The sequence below is a fragment of the Xiphias gladius genome, chromosome 24 (genome assembly GCF_016859285.1).
Source record: "Xiphias gladius isolate SHS-SW01 ecotype Sanya breed wild chromosome 24, ASM1685928v1, whole genome shotgun sequence".
NCBI classification, from domain to species: domain Eukaryota; kingdom Metazoa; phylum Chordata; class Actinopteri; order Istiophoriformes; family Xiphiidae; genus Xiphias; species Xiphias gladius.
Window position 1 is genome coordinate 12,496,322 of NC_053423.1, and position 24,627 is coordinate 12,520,948.

Here is a 24,627-nt window from a genome sequence, read left to right on the forward strand (position 1 = left end):
CTGCTGTGGCAAAGGTGAAAACACACATACACACACTACAGCCTTACATGATCTGTATGTATCAATTCCATTTTCACTTCACATCTCGGGGCTACTTGGCAAGATGGCCAAAAGCACAGTGTCAATTCCTGTTCACACACAATCACATGCAGTGTAATGGCAGCAGCCCTGTCCATCAAGTCATTTCTGTAGATCAATACAATCATTAAGTCTCAATGATCTCATCGTCCTCCCCTCAGTGGGTGTGTGCGTGTGAGTGTGTGTGTGTGTGGGAGGAGGGTGGTTGCAGGGAGAAGTAGAGAGAGCAGAGGAAAGGAGAGATGGAAGTCAGATGGAGGGAGGGAGATTCCAGAGCCAGTGATGGTTAAGAGAGATGTTTTTACCATCAACCTGAAACACACACTTCCTGTACACACACTAATACACACAGCTCAGCTAGGGCACAGTTCTAAACAGTAAGTGAGATATGCATGTATATGCGTGTGTGTGTGTATATGCGTGTGTGTGTGTGTGTGTGTGGTGGTAGACACTGCACGGGGTGACAGGTCCAATCATCCCAGAGCTGCACTGCTGGATTGACTGTGATTGTTGGTGACAAGAGCCAGTCTGGCTGACATAGACAACTGGTGACACCTTAAGCGGGCACACACTAGGGCTGGCACTGACATAATACACACATACACAGAGCATGTAATCTGATACAAAATTCGGTCTCAGAGGTCATGTGAATGCGAAGTGTGTTTTTGGGGTGTAATGGGGTGAGCTACAGTATGACAGACTATTTAGAGCCTAAATAGAGAGACTAAAGGATGTATAATAATGAGGGGGTGATGCCAGGCTTTAGAGCACTGCTGCTGTTCTGCCTCAGAGGAACCACAAAGTGGAAGTGAGAGACAAAATGGAAGGACAGGGCCAAAACTGCCCAAGAGTCTACACAACAATACACAAACCATAACACTTCACGTAGTGTGGAGTAGTGAAGCTGAATACTATCTCGTAAATTGGTGTGAGTTTCAAAATGTATACGTTTTTCAATTCCAAAACTATCAAAGCCAAGAGAGCAAACTCATCCTTGACTAGCACTCACTACTTAAGATAATGGAGAGAGCACTTTTTAGAAGACATTTACTTTTGAGCCAGATGAACTGAACAAAGAAAGAGATCTTTATAATCCCTTTTGCAAAGAATGACAAACTAAATAACATGAGGTGTGTGTTGGCTATAGAAAAGCTGAAAACTGGTTTGTACTGTTGCAGGCTTGTACAGGTTTGTTATCCACTTGGTGGACAAGAAAACAACAACAAAACAAAAAGTATTTGTTTGTGACATAAAGTTGTTTTTATTTCAGTATTCCAGCAGCAAGAAAAAAATGGAAAACTCCCAAGTCTTTTGTGTACAAGCTCAGTTTGAAAATAAAAACAAACATTTCACTGTAAATGTAGCACAACCTAACGGAAATCTAGGGTGGGAGTAGGTAAGATATCTCACCTGTGCCAAGGTATCCTTTGAACCGCTCTCCAATGCGGTCCACAAACGCACTGCAGATGTCTATCCCTATCAATGCCACCTACAAAACACAAAGTGAGAGAGACGGGTTATAGTGGGTCATACACAATGTTTACTGTGTGGATTCAGACTCAGATAAGTCACATGTATTCCTTTTTCATTTCACATCAATAAATCGTGTGCATTTCTACCAGTTTCACTGTCTGCTTACACCTCAGCCACAGTGATAAGAAGACTCATGAGCTGATTTTTCACCCACCTGTACTCATGCAAAGGTTGAAAATACGCATAAGCCTGAATGGAAATGTAAGAAATTCCATTCAAACTTTTGAACCACTGAAGACCATCTGAACTGAAGTTACAATCTCCCACCCATATACAACCACATAATCTATAAATGACACCTGAGCCTTCTCCATTTGCTACAGACATGCAGTTAAAAGCTCAAAAAAAAAAACATAGTGACCTAGTGAGTGAGCCTTTGAGTTGAGATTATTTCATCACACAAATGCTCTAAAGTATTGTGCTGGGCTGAGGTTAAAAATGTGTTTGTATGGATAAAGAGATGATACTATAGTTAACAGTCAGTAAAAAAGTGCCTAAACTGAAAGTCATATTTAGTGGCTAGTACTATACTGTCTCAAAGGTTATGTCAACAGCTGCGGTACTCTTGATTATGTAACCTTGTTGTGACCTCTTTATACTCTCTGCATAACAGCAGCTGATGAAAACACACAATCATTTTTTGGGAAATTTGGTTTAAAAAAAAAAAAAAATCACAGGACTTGTATTAACACTTGAGTCAACCATAAAATAAAATTCTGCGGTGATAAGTTTAGATGTATGCCACGCATCCACGGTTATGTTTGTTATAGTAACCCTTGACAATCCCCTTTCCTGTCTCTCTTTTCCCCCGACTACCCTGATATGGCTCTGTCTTTAAAAAGAAAAACTGGCTTGCGATATCACTCGTAGGGGGAAGGCTGACTGAATTTTTTTGTCTAGTGGTAAAGTTGAGTTTTCCACAGTGTTTCTGATTAGGATCACATCCCACACTGTGCTGTGCTCCTGGAATGCTTGTTTTGGCAACGCTGCGGTAAAACTGAACAGTCCAAAAAGAAAATCCATTAAAACATTATTCTCCAGACTACTTTGTCTTGCCCAGAGTGGGAAGACAGACTGCAGTTTTTTCCCTATTTTAGTCAAAGGAAGAGCAGAGCCAGGTAACTACAGAAACACAAAAAAAAAAAAAAAAAAAAAGGGGGGGGAAAGGGATGAAGGCTGAAGGCCAAATAATACCACAGAATTTTTTTTTTTAAATTACCTGAAGAAGAAACATGAGCTCTGGGTCAAAATGACTACCTTATACTGACCTAATTTGTGAGGAGCAGGGGAGGAAGGGAGGAAAAACAGAGGGAGAAAGAAGAAACAGTACAGGAAGGAAACAGCCCTCAGGCCTTCCCTTGGCCTCCTCCACCCAGCACCCCAACAAGCTTGGCGCCCACAACCATATGGCATCTTCATATGGAAAGACACAGAGAGGAGGAGATAGAGGACAAGAGATGAAAGGGACTGTGCATGTTATCCACCTTGGACAAGAGAAAATGAACAGGAGGAGGAGGTTCCTTCCTGTTCTACAGACCTTCTGCAATTAAGCAACTGGCAAGGAGGCGAGGAGGGAAGGAGGATTGATATCAAAAGGCCACTTAGGTATCACCCCAAGTACTAAAAACATCAGGTGTGAGGACAAATCAGTGTTTAACAAGGATCATACTGACAAACACACAAATACTATTCTACAACATACTACTGCATCTCTAGACTGCAAGCTTCAAACCGCCAGGGCAGTTGATGTATGCTAGAGTAAAAATACAGTAAATATTTAGCCCTGTATGAATGGTTCTTTGTTAAGACTCATGTTGCTGCATATGGTGGCTTAGCCTGCTAATTCGCATACCATTTACAGGGTTTACTCTGAATTCTAGAGAGGCTTAAAGTGAGTTTTGGACAGAAAAACATGGTCCAATGCTCTGATATCACACAGCAACTTGTGGGAAAGGACAAAATGTGCAAATATTGGAGGCTAGCACTGAAATAATCAGACTAGGGCTGCAACTCACAAATGTCTTGGTTTGTCTGACCAACAGTCCAAAGATCAATTCACTATGGTCTGTGACAAAGAAAAGTCTCAAATTGTCATATTTGAGAAGTTAGAAACAGTAAATAGTTTTCATTTATGCTTAGAAATGGCTAAAAGGATTATTTGATTATCTAAATAATTGCCAGTTAATTTTTCTGTCAATTGACTAATTGCTGCAACTCTAAATTAGACCATTAATCCATTACTGAATCACCACAAACTTAGACAACATCATCATTTGATCTCAGAGACAACAGGGTCCTAGATGTTCTGCCTCGTGGCATAATTGTCTGTGAATAGAAGTATATAAAAGTTTGAATTAACACTCAAGCTGTGTTGCTAAATCTATACTCACTTTCACCTTTGTGGTCACTGTGCAGCTGGTGGGCATGAAGCAAATTATTGTTTTACTGAATTGTTATGAAAAAAAAAAAAAAATCTAAAATATGGCCCGGTTACATTTTATTCATAACACTGTCTTCCCTAGCCCGCAGTAATAAGAATGGTGCCTGTCATTACTGTGGATGATGGGAAAAAACTGGCAAAGACATAGCATAGCACTGAGATTTAACCAAACTGCAATAATCCACTGATACTAAAGCACCAAAAAATGTCTAAATGCAGACCAAGACCAGTGTCTGCCCTTACCCAAAGCTAAGCTATCCTTGCTGGCTGTAGCTCATCAGTTCCTGCAGCTGCTTCCCACTAAAAGCTACAATCTATGAAGCACCTGCAGGAAGAGTTTACAGGAACAATGCACTAAAACAAAAATATTATCATTGTTTAACAGGGAAATATGAATATATTGATGCTTTAGTGTAATATTCAACTGGTAAATGCTGACCTCAGAGTGTCTGTTCTGGTTGTATATCCTATCCTAAAGCCTGCACTGTAATACGTATTGTTTATTAATATTATTATTATCAAGGTTTGTGTGTATCACTCCATCTTTGTTTCAACAAAATCCCAAAAATCAGAGCATCTGGGCAGGAAAATGTACCAGCAGCATCAATTATCAATCAGTCCCGCCAGTGTCCAGTCATCTGGCCCTGCTGCCCATAAAAGCAGCATGCAATATTAATGTCCTATGTTTGTGTGAGTTACATTGGCACCGAGGCCTCTGTGATGTTGTGAGACCAGCGAGAATGAGGTGAATCTGCTGCTCACAGATGACGGAGAGAAGAGGTAAGAGTGTGAAACTCACTAACTGACCACAAAAAAAAAAAAAAAAAAAAAAAAAGGCAGTCAAGGGCACGCAAATGAAATAGAGAAGAAGAGAGCCCAGGGAAAGAAGGAATACTGTATTTTATCCATTCCTAAAGGGCAACTTGAGTGCAACAGTTTCCTTATCCGAACATTATTTTTATTTATCTCTTGTGACTTTTGTTTTCTGCTCACCTACCCTTACCCAGTTTATCACTCCCGTTCTCCATTCTCCTCCTTAAGTCCTCCTTCACTCTCTTCCTCTTGTCAACTCTGCATCATCTCACCTCTCTTCCCTCTCTCTGTACTGACACAGCATCTTGCTTACTGCTAACCCTTCCTTCTTTTTTCCCCAACAGGGAACCAATCAGAATTGTTAAAGCCTGCTGTGTGAATGCCTTTAGGGGTCACGATTCACTTGCGCATCCCTGCCTGACACTGATCTGAGCTCAAGTTTCTGTATGTGTCATCCCCATAACAGAGCAAATCTGAACAAAGGGAAATGTTAGCTTGTCACAGCTAGGGATTAAATGCATAGAGGCAGACATGGAGGTAATGATGGCCCAACTTTTCACTTTAAACATCATGCATCTGGTCATTAATTTTGAAGATGTAGGTGTACTGATAGTGCCACCAGAAAAAGCAATAATAAAGAGTACTGAGAAAGACCTTGTAGGTCTAAACTTTAATCATCACTACTCAAACCTACATTCTCCCTATTTCTATCAGTGTCTACAATTCTTTCATTTATCATCAACTTAAACGCACTACTGGCACCTTAAACTTGTTGTGAGGTGTTCAGATTTAAAACCAAAACAACATGGGACCATGCCAAATCCGTAATTATTCAGAAATTAGAGAGTGTTAAGAGGAAAACTTATAAAACCTCAATGGTTGTTTTGTCCAGTATCTGCACTGGAGTATTCAAGCCTTCATTTGTCAGTAAAGGAAAACGAATGTTTGTTACTTGAACCAGGATTCCTGCTTGGCAATTGTCTAGACGATGAAATAGCAGTAGTGGCACATCTTCATCAACTTCTCTGTAGTAAATGTAAATTAGTTTACAAAGTATTTAAAAGTTTATGACAACAAAGTGATAACCAGGTCAAATGAACATTTTCTACCAATAGCTGAGGAGTTGACAAAAAAGATGTGCTTTCAAGAGACTGAGGATGCTTTTGTTATGCAAAACACACAATTTTCAATCTCTAACAGTTTTGCTGAGTTCTGCATATCAGTGCAGACATTGTTAATCAGTTCAAAAAGAGTCAAATTTTAGCACGCCTTGAAAAGATATTTCAGACTGTTTTGACTTGCTTTCTGGATCAGTGGATCTTGGCAAAAATACCACATTTCAGCATCTCTGAAATATGGCAAGAGTGCAGACAAGGCCACCACACACACAAGCACACCCACACACACACAGCATGAAAGGGATGAGAACAGGACAACTAAGAAAAGTCAAAAAGGGAGATTGAGAGAGTGTGTGTCTGTATGTGTGAGGCTGAGTGAGAGACAGAGAGAGAGGGAGAGATGGAGAGAGAGCATAGATCTCAACAATGAGTATAATAACCCCTCCCCCATCCCATCCAGTCCTTTAGTAGTCTACAGTCCTGACAATAGGTCCCCTTAATACAGTCACACAATCTCATCCAAAACAACAACATAAACCCCAACAAACCACAGGAATGCCTTTCAAATGTCCTACACTGTCACTGGGATGAAATTTTAAAAATGTCTGCCTCTTATGTTACAGGAATAGACTACTAGGTTATCACAATGAAACAGGCAGCATCCAGCTTTTTTGTACGTTTGGTAAGAAGATGAGCTGTATAAAAAACGCAAACTAAATTTTGTTTCTTTTGAGTTGGTTGATATTAGAAAAGAAAAGGGGCAACCAGTTTAATTAACTCTGTTTTAAGGGAGATAACACCACTAAGGCAATGACAGCTTGTTTAAAATACCCTATCGTTAAAGTTCTTCGCATTGAAACCAACCTCTTGGCAAATTACATTAAATTTCTACCCCCCTGTCTTTCCGTTCACTGGGTAAACTAGTGGAAAATAATTTATGAACAGGCCGAGGGGATGACTACTGCAGTGAGACTATGATACCCTGATAGGGATGACTGGCCAAGATCTCTCACCTTGAAATTGCTGGAGTTCACCCATCCCGTTAGCTCGTCTATGGTCTTATCCAGACGGGGTTTATCTTGTTCCACGTCCGAGGAGCGTTGCGGGTCGCTCAGGTAGTCAATGAGGTCCTGACCGACCTGCAACCTGCGGGTAACGTCTTTCTGCTGTAGCTGCTGGTAAAAATAGTCCATGTTGTCATGCTCCTCCATTGGGCACTCAGTGCCTAGTGGCCAGCCACTGAAGCCGGCCTAAGACAGGAGACAGTGGTCGGTGGGACGGGTTGTGGACCAAAAAAGATGTCAACTGTAGTCCCGTGGAGGAGCAGAGAGACTGTGCGGCCTGGACTGCGTCTGACTGATGTTTGACCATCAACAGGCAATACCTTTTTAAAAACCGACTAATTTAACACCAACCAAATCAAAAGCTCAACTTTGTACGACAAAGACCTAGCTCGCAGGTTTCCTTACTACAAAACGTTAGCATAGAAGGTTAACTTAAAACTTCGAGAAAGTTCAGGAAACGTGTAATTGTGGTGGACCCCAGCAGGTTCGCTCAATATTTTCGCATCAAAACAAGCTAGCAGCCCTGGTTGGCTATCTATTATGCTAACAAAAATAGCACCTAGCTAGTTAGCACAGCAACCCAAACAAGGAGAGACCGCTTCACATCAGCTAGCTCAGCTAGCTAACGTTAGTTATCCGCAGGCCTAACGCCTGGCTCCTCTCCGCCCCTCTATTCCATAACCATAGGCTGAAAAGTCTGCTAAGCTTCAGCTGGCGACTCCTTCAGCGGTAAACTTGCACCAAACTTTTACAACAAGGACACAGTTCCAGTCCCGCGGTAACTGGTTTCTCTACAATCCATGAATAATTGCCACTACGGCTGAACCCGTTAAGAGGCGCTGAAAGCGTTGCCGGGGACTGCAGTTCACCAGGAGCTGCAGCCGATCACCGATCAGACCGATGGGTCCTCGGGCACCGCACAGCTAGCAAGTGTGGTGCCTGATGTAAAATGTCATATTATCAAGTGTACAGGGAACCACGTGTATGCTTTAACAGGGCGACAGATGTACTAACTATGCAAAATCATATTTTTCATTATTTATGGCTAGATAATTTATTTTTTTTCTGTTAGAGTCATGAATCAAACTAACCGCCATGTTACATGTGGGTGTGTCTGCCGTCTACACGGCTCTGTGGTGACATCTAGCGGTGAAACTGCTGTAAAGCCCGCGTTCAGTTTGCCGCAGTTCACTGTCAATAGTTGGGGACAAAATTTCACACAGGAGAGACAAAGCACATTTACTATTAGTCACTTTTATTTATTCATTTGTTTATTTTTTCATTTACTTATTTATTTTCTTAAACATAAAACTGTTAAAACAGCTGTCAAAGAGAGGGCATTAGTATCACAGCCAGTCAAGTCAGCTCTGTATCTGAGTCCATCTTTATCTTTCTGTCTGCTCTCCTTTGTGTCAGTCCTATCAATAGTCCTGCCAACCTCCCTAGTCTGTGAGCACTTGGCAAAACACAGCACTTGCCAGTCTCTTTTTTAGCACAATATTGCGAGCTGCTTCTGTTTTGTTGTAGTTTCAGTCCTTCGAGGTGGTAATTCATGCCCCATACATGTGTACTCTGCTTGGCGAGACAGATAATGCTGATCTGAGGGAGTGTCTGTATAGAGTAAAATAAACTGTTGGTTCTGGGGCCTTCCAATCACTTCATATCAAACACCTGTTGTCACATACTGTATGTTTTGTAAGACTGGATGAGTGGGAATTTGTTGTTGATCAATTAAATACATAGATCTCACCAGACCTGTGTCAAATGCTTTTTCTAAAAAATCCTTAGGTGCTATTTGGGGCATTAAGCATATTAAATATAGACAACTCATTATATCCTACATCATCAGTAAACTGCCAATTACACAGAACTATATGAAATTAACGTTCAAATAAATACATTCATGTGATTGTCAAAAGGTTGAGGTGCCTTTGCTCACATTCTAATACCTATCATCTCAACTTTAAACAAATTTTCATTTCATTTTGAAGCAAAGGTGCACCAATTTTAGCCCTGATTGAAATCCAAATACACACAGCAATACATCTGAATAATGGACTTCACAGTCCACTTAAAAAAAAGTAGGTATACCACAGTTGTATCAGTGTTACTAAACTTACTCTGACTAGTAGGGAGACTGGAAACCTACTGATGTAAACAAGTTTGTCTCTGGTGCTAACCTAATCCAGGATGTAAACAAACGCTTAAGTGGTCAAGCAGGAGCTAGTGCACAGGGCTACTGACGGGATTGGATCAGGGCCTATGAGCCAAATTTACCAAGCAGTACACAGGAGAGGCCTCTCATCCCAGTGTCATACAGAGTCAATATAATGCTTTTAGTCGCTGAGGGTCTGAATCATAGGTCCAGTTTCTTCTTTTCCCCTTCAAAGAGAATGACAGAATATCTCCCTCTCTGGATAGACAGGCATGGACAATTACAATAAGCACTGAATAAAAGAAAATGAAACAATATTTTGTTGTCCTACCCCAATTTTGAGTGAGTTGCCATAACTGTAATTTTTTTTCCATTGCAAAACATTCTCTGTACAAACAGAATCAAAATCTCAACAGAAGTTTCTCAAATGCACAAATATGTCACATGTCCCAATCTGTACTTCCTGTTTCTTTCCAACTCTTCCACACTAGAGAGTTGAGCTGGCTGTGCCAAGAATCACCATTTACATCCAGATGATTTGCATTTTCTACAACCCAGCTCTGCTCTCCCTCCATGCAGTGTGTTTATTGGTCAAAGCAGAATGCATCACAGAATGGTCACATAGAGGTGTCATGTGATTGGTTGAGATGATACTCCACAGAGAGCGAACTGTTGTCCAAGATGACAATATTGTCTTTTTTTTTTTGTAGTTTGAACATGATGCATTGAAGATCCACTGTTCAGACCCCCCATCTCCAGCTGTCCAGATGCCTTCCTCTAAGCCCACAGGTGGGGAGTCAGGGGTGTGAGAAGAGGGATGGAGTGGAGAACCTGTTTTTGTCCTTACAGTGAAAGAGAGCGAGAGAACGAGACACAGAGAGAAAAAGAGAGAGTCCATCCATCCATCCATCCATGTTCCTTCCCCTGACCCCCTTCACGCAAAATCCTGGGGCTGCTGCAAAGCTGATTGGTGAGCAAGAGGAGAGAGGAGGGGCGGGTTCAACTGATCAGGGATCAGTGGTGATCAGTCTATGTAATGATCAGTGATCAGGAGCAGTGAGTGGGTCCAGCCCCTCCTCTCCCCTGCACCTACCCCAGCCCCCCCCCAACCCCATTTCAGCCCATATCAGAGCAGCAGGACCTGTAGACAGAGGTGGCCCCCCCTCGCCCTCCACTGTCAGAGGATGATGCAGCAGCGGCACAGACGCTGGCCACCTCCATGTACAGAGGGGGGGGGTGTCACTGGGGCAAAGTAGGCGTGGACCTTGATCTCTGGCAGGTGGGCCTGTGTGGGAAAGAGGTGTGTTAATATAAGGCTATAAAAAGGAAAAACAAAGAAAAAACACAGGAAAAAGCCCACATATGTTCAGGGTCCTCTTCTGCATCCAGCTAACCGTTCTATTTTTCCTTAAAGGGGGAGTTTGACATCTTCTGAAAAAGGCTTATTCGCTTTCTTGCCAAAAGTTATGATGAGAAGAGAGATACCATTCTTATGTGTGTCTGATAAATATAAGGCTATGGCCAGCTGGAAGTTAGCTTAGCTTAGCATAAAGACCAGTAACAGGAGGAAACAGCTAGCACTATTTGATGGTAAAAAATATGACTACCAGCCACCCTTAAACTTAGAAATTATCACGTTGTATCTTGTTTCTTAAAAACTGTTCAACAAAAAAAAGGATAAAAATGACAATTTATGGCTTTATGATCAAGATAATTTCTTTTCACAGTAGTGACAACACAGCTCTGGTGTATTTCCCAAAATGTCAAACCATAACCTATAATTTAACAATAAACTACATGATTTTTAGATAAAATAAGGTAGAGTCTATAACTAAATGGAGAAGAGATTTTAAAAATCCACAGATCCAATCATCCATAAGAGCACACTTTATGTGACCAGAAACAGCCTCTATTCCCCAGCGATTTCCACTGACCCGGATGCGTTTGATGCCAGCCCTGGTGACTTGCTGACAGTCGTAAAGCTCAATGCGCTCCAGACGATGGCAGCTCTTCAGGTGCTCCAGGGTAACGTCAGTGATGAGGGGGCAGTTGTCCAGCTCCACCACAGTGAGGCGCTCTTGGCCACAGGTACTGCTGCTCAGAGCTCTGATGCCATCATCTGTGATCAGCTCGCAGTGGGATAGGGACTGACCGGGACACAGCAGACAGGTATGAAGACACACAGATGTATTAAAGGCATAGGCATGCATACAGGCTGAGGCCGAACCTGCCACAAAATCAGAACTGTAGTTTGAAATGTTTACCAGTGCTTGCAGGCGGGGACAGTGGATAGACAGCTGAACCAGGGTGTTATCTGTCACCTGAGGGGGGGACAAGTTTGATTAAAATACTGGTGTCACATGTCTCGAGACAGCTGAGAGGCTCAGGTCTAACTTTTTGGAGGCATGTGCTGCATGTTCGTGTCTAGTTCTGAATCCCACAAAAACTTTTTTGCCTGTGTCACTTCTGCTCTGTCTCGCTCTCTGCTTTCTGTCAAAAGTGATTTAAATACAGAGGTCATCGGACTGCTCACTCTCCTTCTTGGCAGGAAACATACCCTGCCATGCATAATATCACATCTGTCTTTTTCATACAATCTAATCTCTACCCAAACAGATAAAAGCCAAGAATGATTCCAGATGCAAGATGAATTAATACCACGAGCATGATGTTGGGAGTAAATAAGGAAACCACAAATTTTCTTACCAAAATACATTCTTCTAAGTCCATTTTTTCAAGCTCATGACAATTCTGTGAAGATAAACAGATGGTTTTAGCTTTTGTGAGAAAAACATTTAATTCAACTCGGAGATATCGAGGTGAAATGGACGGTTGACCTAACAAAAGGCTCACAGATAAGAAAACAGGAGAAAGAGAGCAAAACAAAACTCACCCTGGCCAGCACAGTGAACCCAGCATCTGTAACATGGGAGCATCGTGCAGCTTCAAGAATCCTGAAATCACACAGAAACATACTAAACGTGTGAAGACCACTCGGAGCGGTGTGCAGCTGGAAACACTGTTGGATTCTTTTGACTCGTCCTGTATCTAATAATGTTTACAACAACAATAAATCATCAGCCAGTCTGAAGAGAGGGTATTGAAGATCACCGTGGGACACGGTGGGTTGCATTGGACGGCCACAGACTTGTCCCCAGCTCTAACAACTGATCCCGAGGAAAAGCCCATACGGTAGGACTTTTGGGTCACAATATTACATGGATCCTGTTATTTTTCAGTGGCTAAATGTACCGGTAGAACCACAAATACATATAGTGATTCTCGCCCATTTTTGGAAATGAGAGCAGTCACACAGCCTGAGGAGGATATTTTTATGGATACTGAAGCAGGTTGCTGATCTCTTTGAGAATATTTGTGTATATAGATGTGGGCATGTGTGTGTTTTTCTCACTTGAGCTGGGGACAGTTGAGTCCCAATGCAGTGAGGGAGGCATCCGTGATGTTACTGCAGCCAGACACACAGAGGATCTGCAGCTTGTGGCATCCTCGGCAGAGACTGACCAAGCCTTCATCTGTTATTTGCTGGAGGCAACAGAAGACAACACAAAACAACTGAATAAAACACAGAGGCATACAGACACATCCCTCATGCATTGTTATCAGTCTCTCCCTCCTCCCATCCCACAACCAAATGTTCGTCTTACTGTGCAAGACTGCATATTGATGGTGGTGAGTTCTGGGCAGTGTTTCTGAAGGTGTTTCAATGCTCCATCTTCCAGCTGGGTTAAAATTAAAAAAATGCAAAATATTGTCAATCAAGACACAGACCAATAATCTACATGTGAATGTGACTGTGTGTATGTGTGTTGATGTACCTGCTAGGGCAAAAAACCAACAACCAGTGTTTTGCGATTCCAAGACTCTTGAAACTCAAAATGCTCCCCAGTAAACAGAGAAGCCTTCGATCAATTCTACACTGCTCCCTGTTTTTCCAATTAGTTCAATCTACAGTGATATTCACGTGTGACGGACCCATGTGAGCCCCCAAGGACGATTCATTGGGGTTTCTTGCTTTTTTTCCAGGCAAGAAAAACGGACTACACTTTGGTAAGAAAACAATTGAGCACAGTCTGAAGAAAAGGTTGGCCCTACAGAGGTAGAGAAAGAAATGCCAGCCCAACATAAACCACCACATCAACAAAAAAAACCAAAAAAAAACAACCAATGAGATTACAATTCAAGAAAAATGCACAAATACCATGGTATGGAAAACATAGTGCTTTGGGAACACCAAGTGTGGAAAACGGTATATTTCTCTTCAGTAAGCCCTGCTATGTATGTTCAGTAGTGGGAAAGAAGTGTGGCGACTACTGGATTTTATGGTTTTGGTTTTTATTATAAATAATTTGAGAATTTATAGGTTTTTGTTTTGAGTTGTCTGTGTTTTTACCATCTCTTTTTACATTTTCCTCAGGTGAAGCATAGTATGAAATGTTATAAACATCTGAGGACCTTATTCACAGTAAGCTGTGCTCAACAGTGGGCTCAGCAGAAAGAAACCCAAACAACATTTGATGAACGGGAAGATAAGAACCAGATAAAAATTAGATAAAAATGTTTTACCCCATCTACTCCTTTTAAACAATTCAGGTATTTTATAGTGAAACTTTTTATCGAGCACAAAAGATTAGCTTTAATTATGGTCTTTTACGATCTTTATTTGATCTTTTATGCTACTTGGACTACATACAGAGCTACAAATTCTTTAAGTGTTTAATCACCAATATGAGGTGAAAATGTATTTTAAAATGGAATGAAAAAAACCCGGAAAGAGCATAACATGCTCCCTAAAATAAATAAATATAAATATAAATATACATTTCTTGCCCTGCCATGTTAGTGTGTGCCTGAGTGTGTAAATACTGTACCTGTGTGCAGCCTCTGAGGAACAGTGCGCGTAAACCGTTGCAGCCTCTAGCCAGAGCCTCGATGCCATCACGTGTGATCTGGTCACACCATGACAGGTTCAACATCTCCAGCATTCTGCAGCCATCACTGAACACGGACACCCACACGATTCACAATACACATACAGACAAGCATATGGGACATGTGAGCTGGTTTACATGTACTATTTTTCTGAAGAGTTCAACACAGAACAGTGTGCACATTGTAGACAGAGCATGTGCACGTAAGAGTGGGATACAGAGGGTGTATAGGTGAGGTTATGTGTGACTGTACAGTACGTTCTCAGGATGTAACAGGTGAGGGCTTTGTGGGGAACTGACAACTGTTTCCGTTTTAGTGTTGATAGGGGTTTTGTTATGTTCGGGTTTAGTTAGCCAGTGTGCAAGTACTACCTGAGAGCCTTGAGGGAGTGGTTGCTGATAGACACACAAGAGGTGAGATCTAGGTGTTTGAGTTTGGAGCAAAACTTGCTGAGACTGAGGCAGGTGCTGTCTGTGATCTTGGTGCAGCCATTCAGGTTCAACACTTCGATGTTTCTGCAGTTCTGAGCAAATGTCCTGGGAAACAGTCGAACAGTGAGGAGGGCGAAGGGGAATTACTCAAGAGTAGCTTCATTGAATAAATGAGAAGTCAGATGCGGGGAGTTTCTCAGGAGAAAATTAACAAAGTCATCTACAGGCCTTTGAGAGGTTGTTGTACAACTACTGCACATTTCTTTTTTTGGTGTTGCTGTTATACAAAAGCCTCCAAAGAACAACTTGTATTTCTTTAAATCAGTTGCTTACAGAGGTGATAGAAATTTTCAAGTGAAGCCATGTAAATTAGCAGATCAAGAGATTTAATGTAAACACAGGGGACAAAACAGAAAGTAATCAAACCAACAAGAGAATGACTCTAAGTAAAAGCCAAATCATAACCATATTAATTATGAAAGTGTATGTCAGAGAGACAATGGGAATCTCACTTCATGGAGGCATCTCCGACACTCAGGCAGCCCCTGAGGCTCAGCTGCCTCAGGAAGCCTCCACAACGCTTCGAAATGTTCTCCACTACACGCCCCTGAGACACAGGGGACAGAGAAAGAGAGAGAGAGAGAGAGAGAGAGAGAGAGAGAGAGAGAGTAATATTACTTGGGCCACAGGACAGAGGATCAGATATGACGTCACAGTCGGCACCAAAGCCTACTGACCCAGCACTAAGCCTTGGACTGGATAATGCTACTCAACAAGCACAAACATTCACACACGCATGCGGCACATATATGCAAATGCTGTCCATTCTACCCCCTCACGCTTCTCTTTTTCTCCCTCAAAGACACACCCCTCACCTCTATGTCTGTCTGGAAGTTGAACAGGTCGATCTTCTGCCAGTTGCTGCCATCTAGGGCCAGGACATTCCAAGCCTGAGAGGGTGACAGACAGGCAGATCGTGGACAGAGACAGACAAGTGGGTCAGAGAGAGGCGGGGGAAGGTTACTCTGTTATCATAATATGGGGGAGAATCTCTATTGTATAGCATCCTGTAGGTTTGTGTACACTATGAACATTTTTTGTTTCTTTCTTCATGGAACAAGTGCAGTCGCTGGTTTTCATACCATTTTATAAACTGAAAGTTATTGGATCGAAATCGTTTTGATCGGACAAAACAAGACTCAAGACATCATCTTGGGCTCTCAGAAACAATTTGGGGATTTTTCACTGGGGTCTGAGACCTTATACAACTGATCGATTAATCCTGAAAATCCGAACACCAATCATAACGATGACTAGATATGTAGGCACAAAGAACACCTGCATGAAGCTAGACAGAAAAGAGATAAACTAACATAAAACATATAGAAAAAGGTCAAAACTATCACAGAGACACAATAATGCACATTGGAGCTTTTGTGGGGAGGCAGCCACCACAGTTCTGCATTCACAGTCCTCATGCGAAGCCCTTGTTATTATTCACAGATAGCTTATTCATAAATGGCTTTCAGCTGCAGTACAATATGGCAAAGCAGTGGTCCACTTACACATAACCAGCAGATGGCACTATACTATAGACATTTCTAGAGAATCCAACTATTGTAAACCAGGTTCAATGTAACCATACCATAGTTTGGAAAAACATAAATTCATTCTTTTAAAACAATGAGTGTGTTAGCGCACATTGGGTGGCTTGAAAGTGTAGAGAGAGAAATGCTTACCTTGGATACTTGGGCACACCTACAGAGTGTAACCACATCTAGATAGGAGAATATTCTAGAAAAAGAGACAAAAGAAAAAAAAAAAAAAACAGGATGAGTGTTTCCCGGATCAATGATGGTTCTCTGATAAAGAGTTCAGTTTCAAGTTAGACTTTTTATTTGAATATCTTTGCTTTTGTGTTTAGTGAATATATGTTTTTAAGTCTGTAGAAAACAGAGCAATCCCCTGTGTTTGGTTGGTAGCGGGAGAGCCCCACAGACATGCAGTGTTTGAGCTGTGGGCTGGTCATCCACAAAGGGCTGCATGCAGCAGGCTACTGGGTCAGCTCAATCCATTAATCTGCCAATGAGTAATCTCTGGAACTCAGACCGGCAAGGCCACAGACAGCCTGGGACAGATAGATAAACATATACATGTATACATGTGCATACACACACATAGGAAACCAAACATGTATACCTCCTCTGAGTTCCCGGTGATTAAATGGCCTGTTTCTGTTAAGGTAGTTAAGGGGTGAGGGACAATCTATACAAAATTTGTGCTATTCAGAGAATTGTCATGGTGCCAAAGCTTTGAGTGCAGCTGGGGTCTGAATGTCCTTTAAACCCTAGGAAACAGGGGCTGGCCATTGTTTCCTTCATATAGACGCAGACAAAGGCTGTGTGTTAGTGCCAGGGCATGTTGGGACATGTCTGTATAATCTATACCGGAGTCTTGTGTCAGGGAGCACATGCATACAATCGACAAAGCAACGCAAAGAGACTCACACACATGCGCACGTGACACACATGCGCTCTCACACATCGCACACATGGACACACACACACACGCAGTTCTTGAAATCATTGCAGGCCACCAGAGAAGCTGAGCAATCGAGCAGACTTTCATCGATCTCCATTCTAATAACTGGTTAATGACTGTGACGCTGATCATTGACTGACTGTCTGTTTTAATCAAACATTTTGTGTGATAGAGGCCTTTTAACCAACCACAGAAGAATTCTATTAATAATAAAACTCACAGGGAAGCAATCAATTAATCTGATTTGGTGAGTCCTGCTTTGAGTCCTGTTAAACTATTTGACTTAATAAAAGCCTAATAGTTGAGATCAGCTCTGACTTTTTAGATGAGGAGAGGTTGCTGAATACAGACAGGCTATATCTGTATCGCTGATATGGACTTTTTTTTATAAGAATGAGAAAGAAAAGACAAAGGGAAGGGGAGAAAGTGACATAATAGAGCCAGATTCAGAGCTACAACATCGTGAGTACTGTATGTTTTTCGATTTACTACTTGCAAGGAAGCCCTAATGCTTTCTCTGAACACAGACAGAACAGAAAAAACATTAACAGCTTTTCATTGCCCCGTCAAATCCTGCCTGGGTATGGCCTTTTTTCTGAGGTGGTACATAATAATATTTTAATGGAGCATAGTCCTATTTGTTGACAAAATGTACACCTGGCCCTTCAAGCATGGCCAGATAAGAGAGAGTCGGGCCTTCACCGTGAGTCTGGGACTGGTTGCCATAGTAACTCCAGTCAGACATGAATTTGGGCGGTGGTGGTGGAGAGGGTGCTGAGTCAGTGCTTCTGGGTAAGAGAACCCCGAACCACTCCGAACTCTCTCCGAGGCTTGTCTGTCAGACAAGGTTCTTCTATATCACGGCACAGTTTTTCACAGTGTATATCCATGCTGCACTGGCCTAGATAACAGCTGTTTACAATGCACTGGCTGAAAGGCAGCCAAGTGCGGAAACAAGTCAGGTACTCAGGCTCGCCTACAGTGATACATTAAAAATAAACAGTAATGCTAATGTTAACACTAATTAATTCAATTAACAGATTAAGTGGGCGATATTCCTATGGCAACGTACTTGCCAATACATACTGTACCACATGGGTGATCTCCTCCAGGGGTTACAAACTTCTCTTGGACGGTGACCCCCTAAAATCAATCAGTGTCTGCTTGCAACTCCTCATCAAAGATCACTATATGTCTAAGGAGTTGTGAGCAGTTTAACCAATGAGAGGGTTTCTCCTCTAAACCTGTCATATTGTTTCATTTTAGAGCAGCAACAATTAGTCAATTAATTAATTAGAAGACAAAATGTTCATTGGTTCCAGCTTCTCAAATAGGAAGATTTGATACTTTTCTTAGTCTTGTGTCAATATCTTTTGGTTTTGGACAGTTGGTCAAATCCAACATGCAATGTGGACATTTTATCATGGGAAATGGGAATTTCTACTGCTAATTAATACATAATTCAGTGAGGTACAACATGTGTGAATCTTGAGGTATTGTATTCAAAAAGGGTTACAAACAGATGTATACCTGCATTTTACAAATGCTACTTGGACAAAACAATGTCCCTCACTGAGTAACATGGTGACAGGGCAGAACAAAATCATAAACATAAAAATTGGCTCCAGTCAACCCACTTTTCATGGTTTATATATAAGATTGACTGCCACCACAATGAGTCTTCCTCACAGCTGATGTTTTGTAAGTGTCTCAACATTACATATGTGACAGTAGGTCATGTGCTGTAGCTAGCAAGTGCATGTGAGTGCATGTTTTTCTGTCCACCAGTGAAAGTGTGCTGGCGGTGATGGGTGTACTGGTAGTCTCCGTGGAGACACAGCTGGAGCAGCAGAAGAGCACAGCACTGCAGAATTCCCCACCAGCTAAGACAAGCTATTTATAGCACACATACACAGACATACAGTTTGCATAGGCCCAGAAGTGTTTCACACATTCACACATACAGTAGATAGACACACACACGGACACACACGTGCAGTAATGGAGTGCAGAAATAAACAGTCCACATCATGTGTCTGCAGAGGAACATGCAGGTGCATCCCTTTCTAACATTCATGCATACACAAACACACACACAAGTCCATAAATAAATGAATGTGGAGGATGAACGCGGGTGAGTGGATGTGTGATGTCAGATTTATGGGTCATGCTCAGCTGCCGCTGTGAGACAAAACATTGGTCTGTAGGTCACACAGTTAACAGAACCTCATTTCAGACTGGTGACAAACATACATCATACGACACACATCATACAAAACACACACAGACACCTACAGTACACAACACACACACGCACACAACTAGTGACAAAACAAACATACACACACACACTCCTACGCACTGTTCAAGGCTGCTTCAGCTAATGAGTAACCCTGACCTAAGCCATTGTCCCAGGGTATGTTGTGTTGTATTTTGTGTGTGTCTGCATATGTGTGTGTGTGTACGAAAGTTCCGTATTATTAATCTTACCTAAGAAGAAGCTCTTTGGGGAGCTTCTTGTTAATGGGGGCTTCATCGCTGTTTGAGAACACCTGCCGAGACACAAGATAAACAATAACATTGAGTTAGTGTGTGTGTGTGTGTGTGTGTGTTATGTGTGTGTTTGAGGTGGTCAAGAGTAATGAGACAGAAACAAGACACAAGCTGTTACAATGGCAACACATATCAAAAGAGAAATTGGAGAGCATCATTATCACCTTCAGCAAATCCACTACATGAGGACTACAGCAAACAGATCTAAACCAGTCTCAGGGACAATTTTATTTTATTTCGCCAACTCAAAATTTGTTTAATGAAAAGAGGCCCTTGCACTATATTTACAGTTATCAACGATAAACTTAAGCTATACTAATAAACACGCCAGAGGTACATTTGGCTCTCCACGTCCCCTCCTTACAAGCTTATAATTCTGTTAGCCTGGTCAGCTTGTTGGCATGCTTATCTCAATTAGTCTACACGCTGGATGTCTGGCCATCTGCTGAGTGGGACACACACACACACACACACACACACACACACACACACACACACACACACACACACACACACACACACACACATGCTCACAGGTGATTTAAATCAGACCTCTCTATGTGAAGAACAGAGGCAGAACATTCTAGATCACGTGGGCTCTATTCAGCCATGAATTTAAATTATGGCAAACACCCACATTCGCTGTGCCTCTGCAGACATGCATCCAGCCAGTGATACACTTGTATCCTCAAAGACTCAGAAACTGTATCTAATGAGGGGGACTCCCTGCTGTTTCACACGCAAACACAAACGCTGAAATGTGGAGAAAACAAAGGGGAGCGAGGAAAGGCACAGGAGAAGCAAAGGTTGATTCTGAGAACGTCTTGGCTCCAGTTAGCTCCATGACAGACGTGAGCTCCTCGAAAGAGAAAGCAATAAACCAAGATGGGCGAAGGAGGGAGGAAGTGGGGCAGAAGAAGGAAGTAAGAGACAGAGGCAAAGGCACACAAAGAAACGGTGCTAAAGCCAGGGACTACTGGAAAAATGTGTGCAAAAGTCATTATTCAAATCAGAGAACGCAAGGAGAGGAGTGAGAGGGGAGGAAGGTTAGGCGGGTGGGGGTTTAAAGGCCATTTGAGAGGAAGTGAGGTTAAAATGATAAAAATGAGAGAGAGTTGGTCCAGTCAAGCTCCAGCAAAAGATTAACTAAACTGGTCTGAAATTTAACATCTTTGTTTAGGCAACAACACAGCAGACAACATGGTCTGAAACACAGTTCTGAACCTATTCATTAACTATATCCAATAATAGCTCCAGGTTATAGTTAAAACTATGTCCATCTCTGGTCCCCAACATGCCCCCGTATTGAATAACACAATATCAAGATCTACCCATTTCGGTAGAGGCCATCTACCTCTATGGGAAGCTTAATAAAGGGTCAACAAAAGTTCAATACAAATGCTTTGCAATAAAGCCTTTATCATTACCATGTGACACGGTATCAGTTATATTTAGAACCATGTCAACTGAGTAAATGGAAAGTAAATTGACTGTAATTGACCAATACTGTATGTACTGAATGTTAGGGGGAGAACTGTCAACAGAAAAGGCCTACGGTATATTGACTCAGTGTCTCTCTCTAAAGCCAGAGGTGGCTTACGATTTAGGACTAAATTTAGACCTAATTCCAAACCACCTCTGTAACACATCACTCACCTTTGACCTCTCCTTCAACAGACACATGGTTATAAGCAATCGAGACAGGCTTTGATCAAACCGCTAGCACTGGCCAAGAAACTGGGCCACAGAGTCTTTGCATGATGTGGATTAAACCTGCAAACTGAAACGTAACTTTTACTGTGTACTGGCATCTAGTCTGGCACTGTCCACACTAGCTAGACATTGACAGTACTTAAAATTCACATTGAGATACTTCAGATTACTGCTAAAACAATTCCTACATTAGCCCATCAAAAGAAAACTAATCATCATTAATTGTGATATTTGAGTAATCATTCAAGTCCTTTATCAAGGAAAAACACCAAACATTTGCTTCTATTCTCTGTTTTAAATCATTTAGGGCTGAAACCGAGGATCATTTTTATTACTGATTTAATCTGCTGATTATTGCCTCGATTAACAGATGAACTAGTTTGGTCTATGAAACATCATAAAACAGTGAGAAATGCCCAGCACAATTTCTTGAGGCCATAGTGATGTCCTCCAATGTCTCGTTTTGTTCAACCAACTATCCAAACACCAAAGATATTGATTTTACTATAAAATAAGACCCAAAAAAAGCAGCACACTCTCACATTTGCTTCATTTGACATTGACATTTTTGCTTAAAATTTGACTTTGAGCAATGCACCGATTATCAACAAAGTTCCTCATTATCTTTCTGTCACTTAACCAAGCAACTAATCGACTAATCATCGCAGCTCTAATATCATTGTTGCCTGAAAATTTTTGGTGTTTGGACGACGTTACCTTGAGCTATCAGAACTTATGATTGACATTTTTCACAATCTTTCTGTATTATTTATAAACAAAACATTTAATCCTCTAATCTAAAAAAAAATATACCAACAGATTAATTGATAATGATTAAGACCCATTTCCTATAAACGTGATTTGTGTGTCAGTGGAAGAAAGCTGATCACCACAAAGAAGTCCGCATACAGCCTCTCTCTCCACGCTGTGTAACCCAAACTCCATGAAAGACGTTGCCAGATGCAATGGCATGAACCGAGTATTTGGTGTCTAATCTCAGCCGTAGAAATGGCATCATGACAGCAAGGGTCACAGCCATCTCTGTTACGCGTGCTTCATTAAAATTATCACCTCAGCATTCTTGCGCCCTCGTTCCCTGTGCCAGCAGAGCAGCATTCCCAAGCAGGGAGTTCCTCTCTGCAGTCATACTCCTATTCCTAGACAGTGTACAACAGGGTGGATATGCAAATCTGGCTTTTGAACTTGCATGGCTCAGGTATAGAGTTTCTTTGCCACAATAAAGCAGCTATGAAGAAATTAGATCTGGGTCATATGGTGTGTTCAGTTTCGGGCCTGCAACTACGAGGGGCTTGCACCAGGTGTTCATTATAAAGCATCATCTCAGGTGTTAGGCCATGAGGCGACCCTCCCACGTCCTACTCTATAACCCCCTACTCTTCAGCCTCTCTCTCTCTCTCTCTCTCTCTCACACACACCAGCTTCTTTCCCACCGTACACTGGTTTTCATCTAAGAAGCTTACAGCTCTGTTGAGAAATCCACTGATATGGCAACACACATCAGCACCACTACCACCTTCTGTTCTCACTCACTCACAGGCGGACACACATGATCGTACACAAGCAGCTGAAAACCTCAAAGAGAAAGTCAAGTACCATCAAGTCAAAAAGAATCTCAACAATGCGTGATAAACACTGCTAACAGCTTATGGGAGTTGCAACCAGTTGGACGGGAGCTGATTTAAGGCTTGTACACAATTGGGAGGAAAGTGTTGACACAGCAAAACGAGGTATTTATTATAACACAGGTATTACACATCAGTCGAAACTAAGTTGCACCTCAAAACTATCCGTAAAACTGTATGCGCTTGAGAAGGGATGGAAGGTGACAAAGTACATTCAGTCAAATAATGCATTTAAGTACAGTTTTGAGGTATTTCTACTGTGTTTTTCATACCTCAACTCAATACATTTCAGAAGCAAATGCTGCCCTTCTTCCTCCACTAAATTCACTGTATTTGACAGTTGTAGTTGATGGTTACTTTGAAGATTAAGGTTTTACATAAAAAACAGATCATCTTATAAAATATGAGTTACTGTTACGGATTAAATTACGCAACAGCACTTGACGTAGAAAAGAATTGCTTTACTTCATCCAGCTACAACGTAAAATGCTGCATAGTCAGTAATCAGTAACATCAGTAATAACCTCCAGTAATATAACACTGACAGGGATCATTCTGGCTGCTTTACGCCTTTACTTTGATACTTTGCTGCTAATAATTCCGTACTTGTACATGTATTGACAATTTTGCATGCAGTCACTTGAAGTATTTTTTTTTTTAGCTTGAAGTATTGCCACTTTTACCTAAGATGAGAATACTTTTTTCCATCACTGCAGTTGAGCACTGAGCTGCAACATGCATCAAAGAGTGTGTGTGCACCGCTTTCCTGCAAAATGGTCATGGAAATATGGAAAGGTCGTGGGAGGAAACACGGTCATTTATAGCACTGGTTTGAGACACTTTGTTATCGCCGATTTCCTGAACACCCAACGACTGTCTGTAGTGCGCCGGTGACTCTCACCAAGCCACCCGAGCCTCCTGTGGCACCTGTCACTCACAGGTATTCCAGGAGGCGTCACCTGCCAAACCTAAGTGATGACTAATTGGATGCTGCTACACTGCTTGTATTTACAACATTACTCTCCATCTGCAGCCCCCCTTGCTGAAAGCCTGTAACCTCAGGCGACAGTGCCAGCCAGCCTCGGCCCTGATAATACTGACAATCCTCGGCCACAGCCCTCCTGTCCCGCAGTCCTGAGCTCCATGTCGCCGCTGTCTACTGGTGCGGCAGGACAATAACAGGATTTCGGATTACCCTTGACCAACAAAACGCCTCGGCTCCCGACTGCATGTAAAATTAGGAGCAGAGCACGGCGGTGGACCGACCACACACACACACGCGCGCGCGCGCGCACACACACACACGCGCGCGGCACACACACACACAAACACACACACACACACACACACACACACTTTGCTTATAGAAACCCACGACTCCCACGTCTACTAGAAACAAACAGTTTAACCGCTGGTGGTCCACTCCCTCTGTCATACCTCGAACCGGCCTTTGGTGATACCGTTCATGTCTGCGGCGGCACGTCCCTGCTACAAACCGCACAGGCACCAACCGAGCCGCTTGACGAATGCCGTTATTGTTTTTGTCGCCGTTTTATTTTTGGTCGGTCGGAGTGTAGGAGCCGAGCTGGAGCTGG

The 24,627-nt window shown here is 42.1% G+C and overlaps 2 protein-coding genes across 21 annotated transcripts in view; both read right to left on the reverse strand.

Annotated features, from left to right (window-relative positions):
* Nucleotides 1–7,954, reverse strand: part of clasp2 (cytoplasmic linker associated protein 2) — a 60,109-nt gene extending 52,155 nt beyond the window's left edge. For all 19 annotated transcript variants that reach the window (XM_040122680.1, XM_040122684.1, XM_040122672.1 and 16 more), the window contains exons 1-2: nucleotides 6,996–7,954; nucleotides 1,489–1,567 (exon numbers count right to left, since the gene is read on the reverse strand). In XM_040122680.1, the coding sequence (XP_039978614.1) occupies nucleotides 1,489–1,567; nucleotides 6,996–7,193 (277 nt within the window). In that variant the 5' untranslated portion in view covers nucleotides 7,194–7,954. The remainder of the gene's footprint in view (nucleotides 1–1,488; nucleotides 1,568–6,995) is intronic.
* Nucleotides 7,955–8,300: 346 nt separating this feature from the next.
* fbxl2 (F-box and leucine-rich repeat protein 2) lies at nucleotides 8,301–24,627 on the reverse strand. Of its 2 annotated transcripts, XM_040122374.1 has the most exons (14): nucleotides 24,470–24,627; nucleotides 19,614–19,675; nucleotides 16,322–16,376; nucleotides 15,458–15,532; nucleotides 15,095–15,189; nucleotides 14,523–14,687; nucleotides 14,091–14,217; nucleotides 12,867–12,941; nucleotides 12,614–12,744; nucleotides 12,095–12,155; nucleotides 11,908–11,952; nucleotides 11,466–11,522; nucleotides 11,136–11,348; nucleotides 8,301–10,486 (listed from the first exon to the last, which is right to left on the reverse strand). In XM_040122374.1, exons 1-14 carry the CDS (start codon nucleotides 24,497–24,499, stop codon nucleotides 10,379–10,381), a joined length of 1,299 nt encoding a protein of 432 aa, XP_039978308.1. In that variant the 5' UTR covers nucleotides 24,500–24,627; the 3' UTR covers nucleotides 8,301–10,378. The 2 variants fall into 2 exon arrangements, with proteins under 2 accessions (XP_039978308.1, XP_039978307.1); XM_040122373.1 differs by having other exon boundaries at nucleotides 11,136–11,522.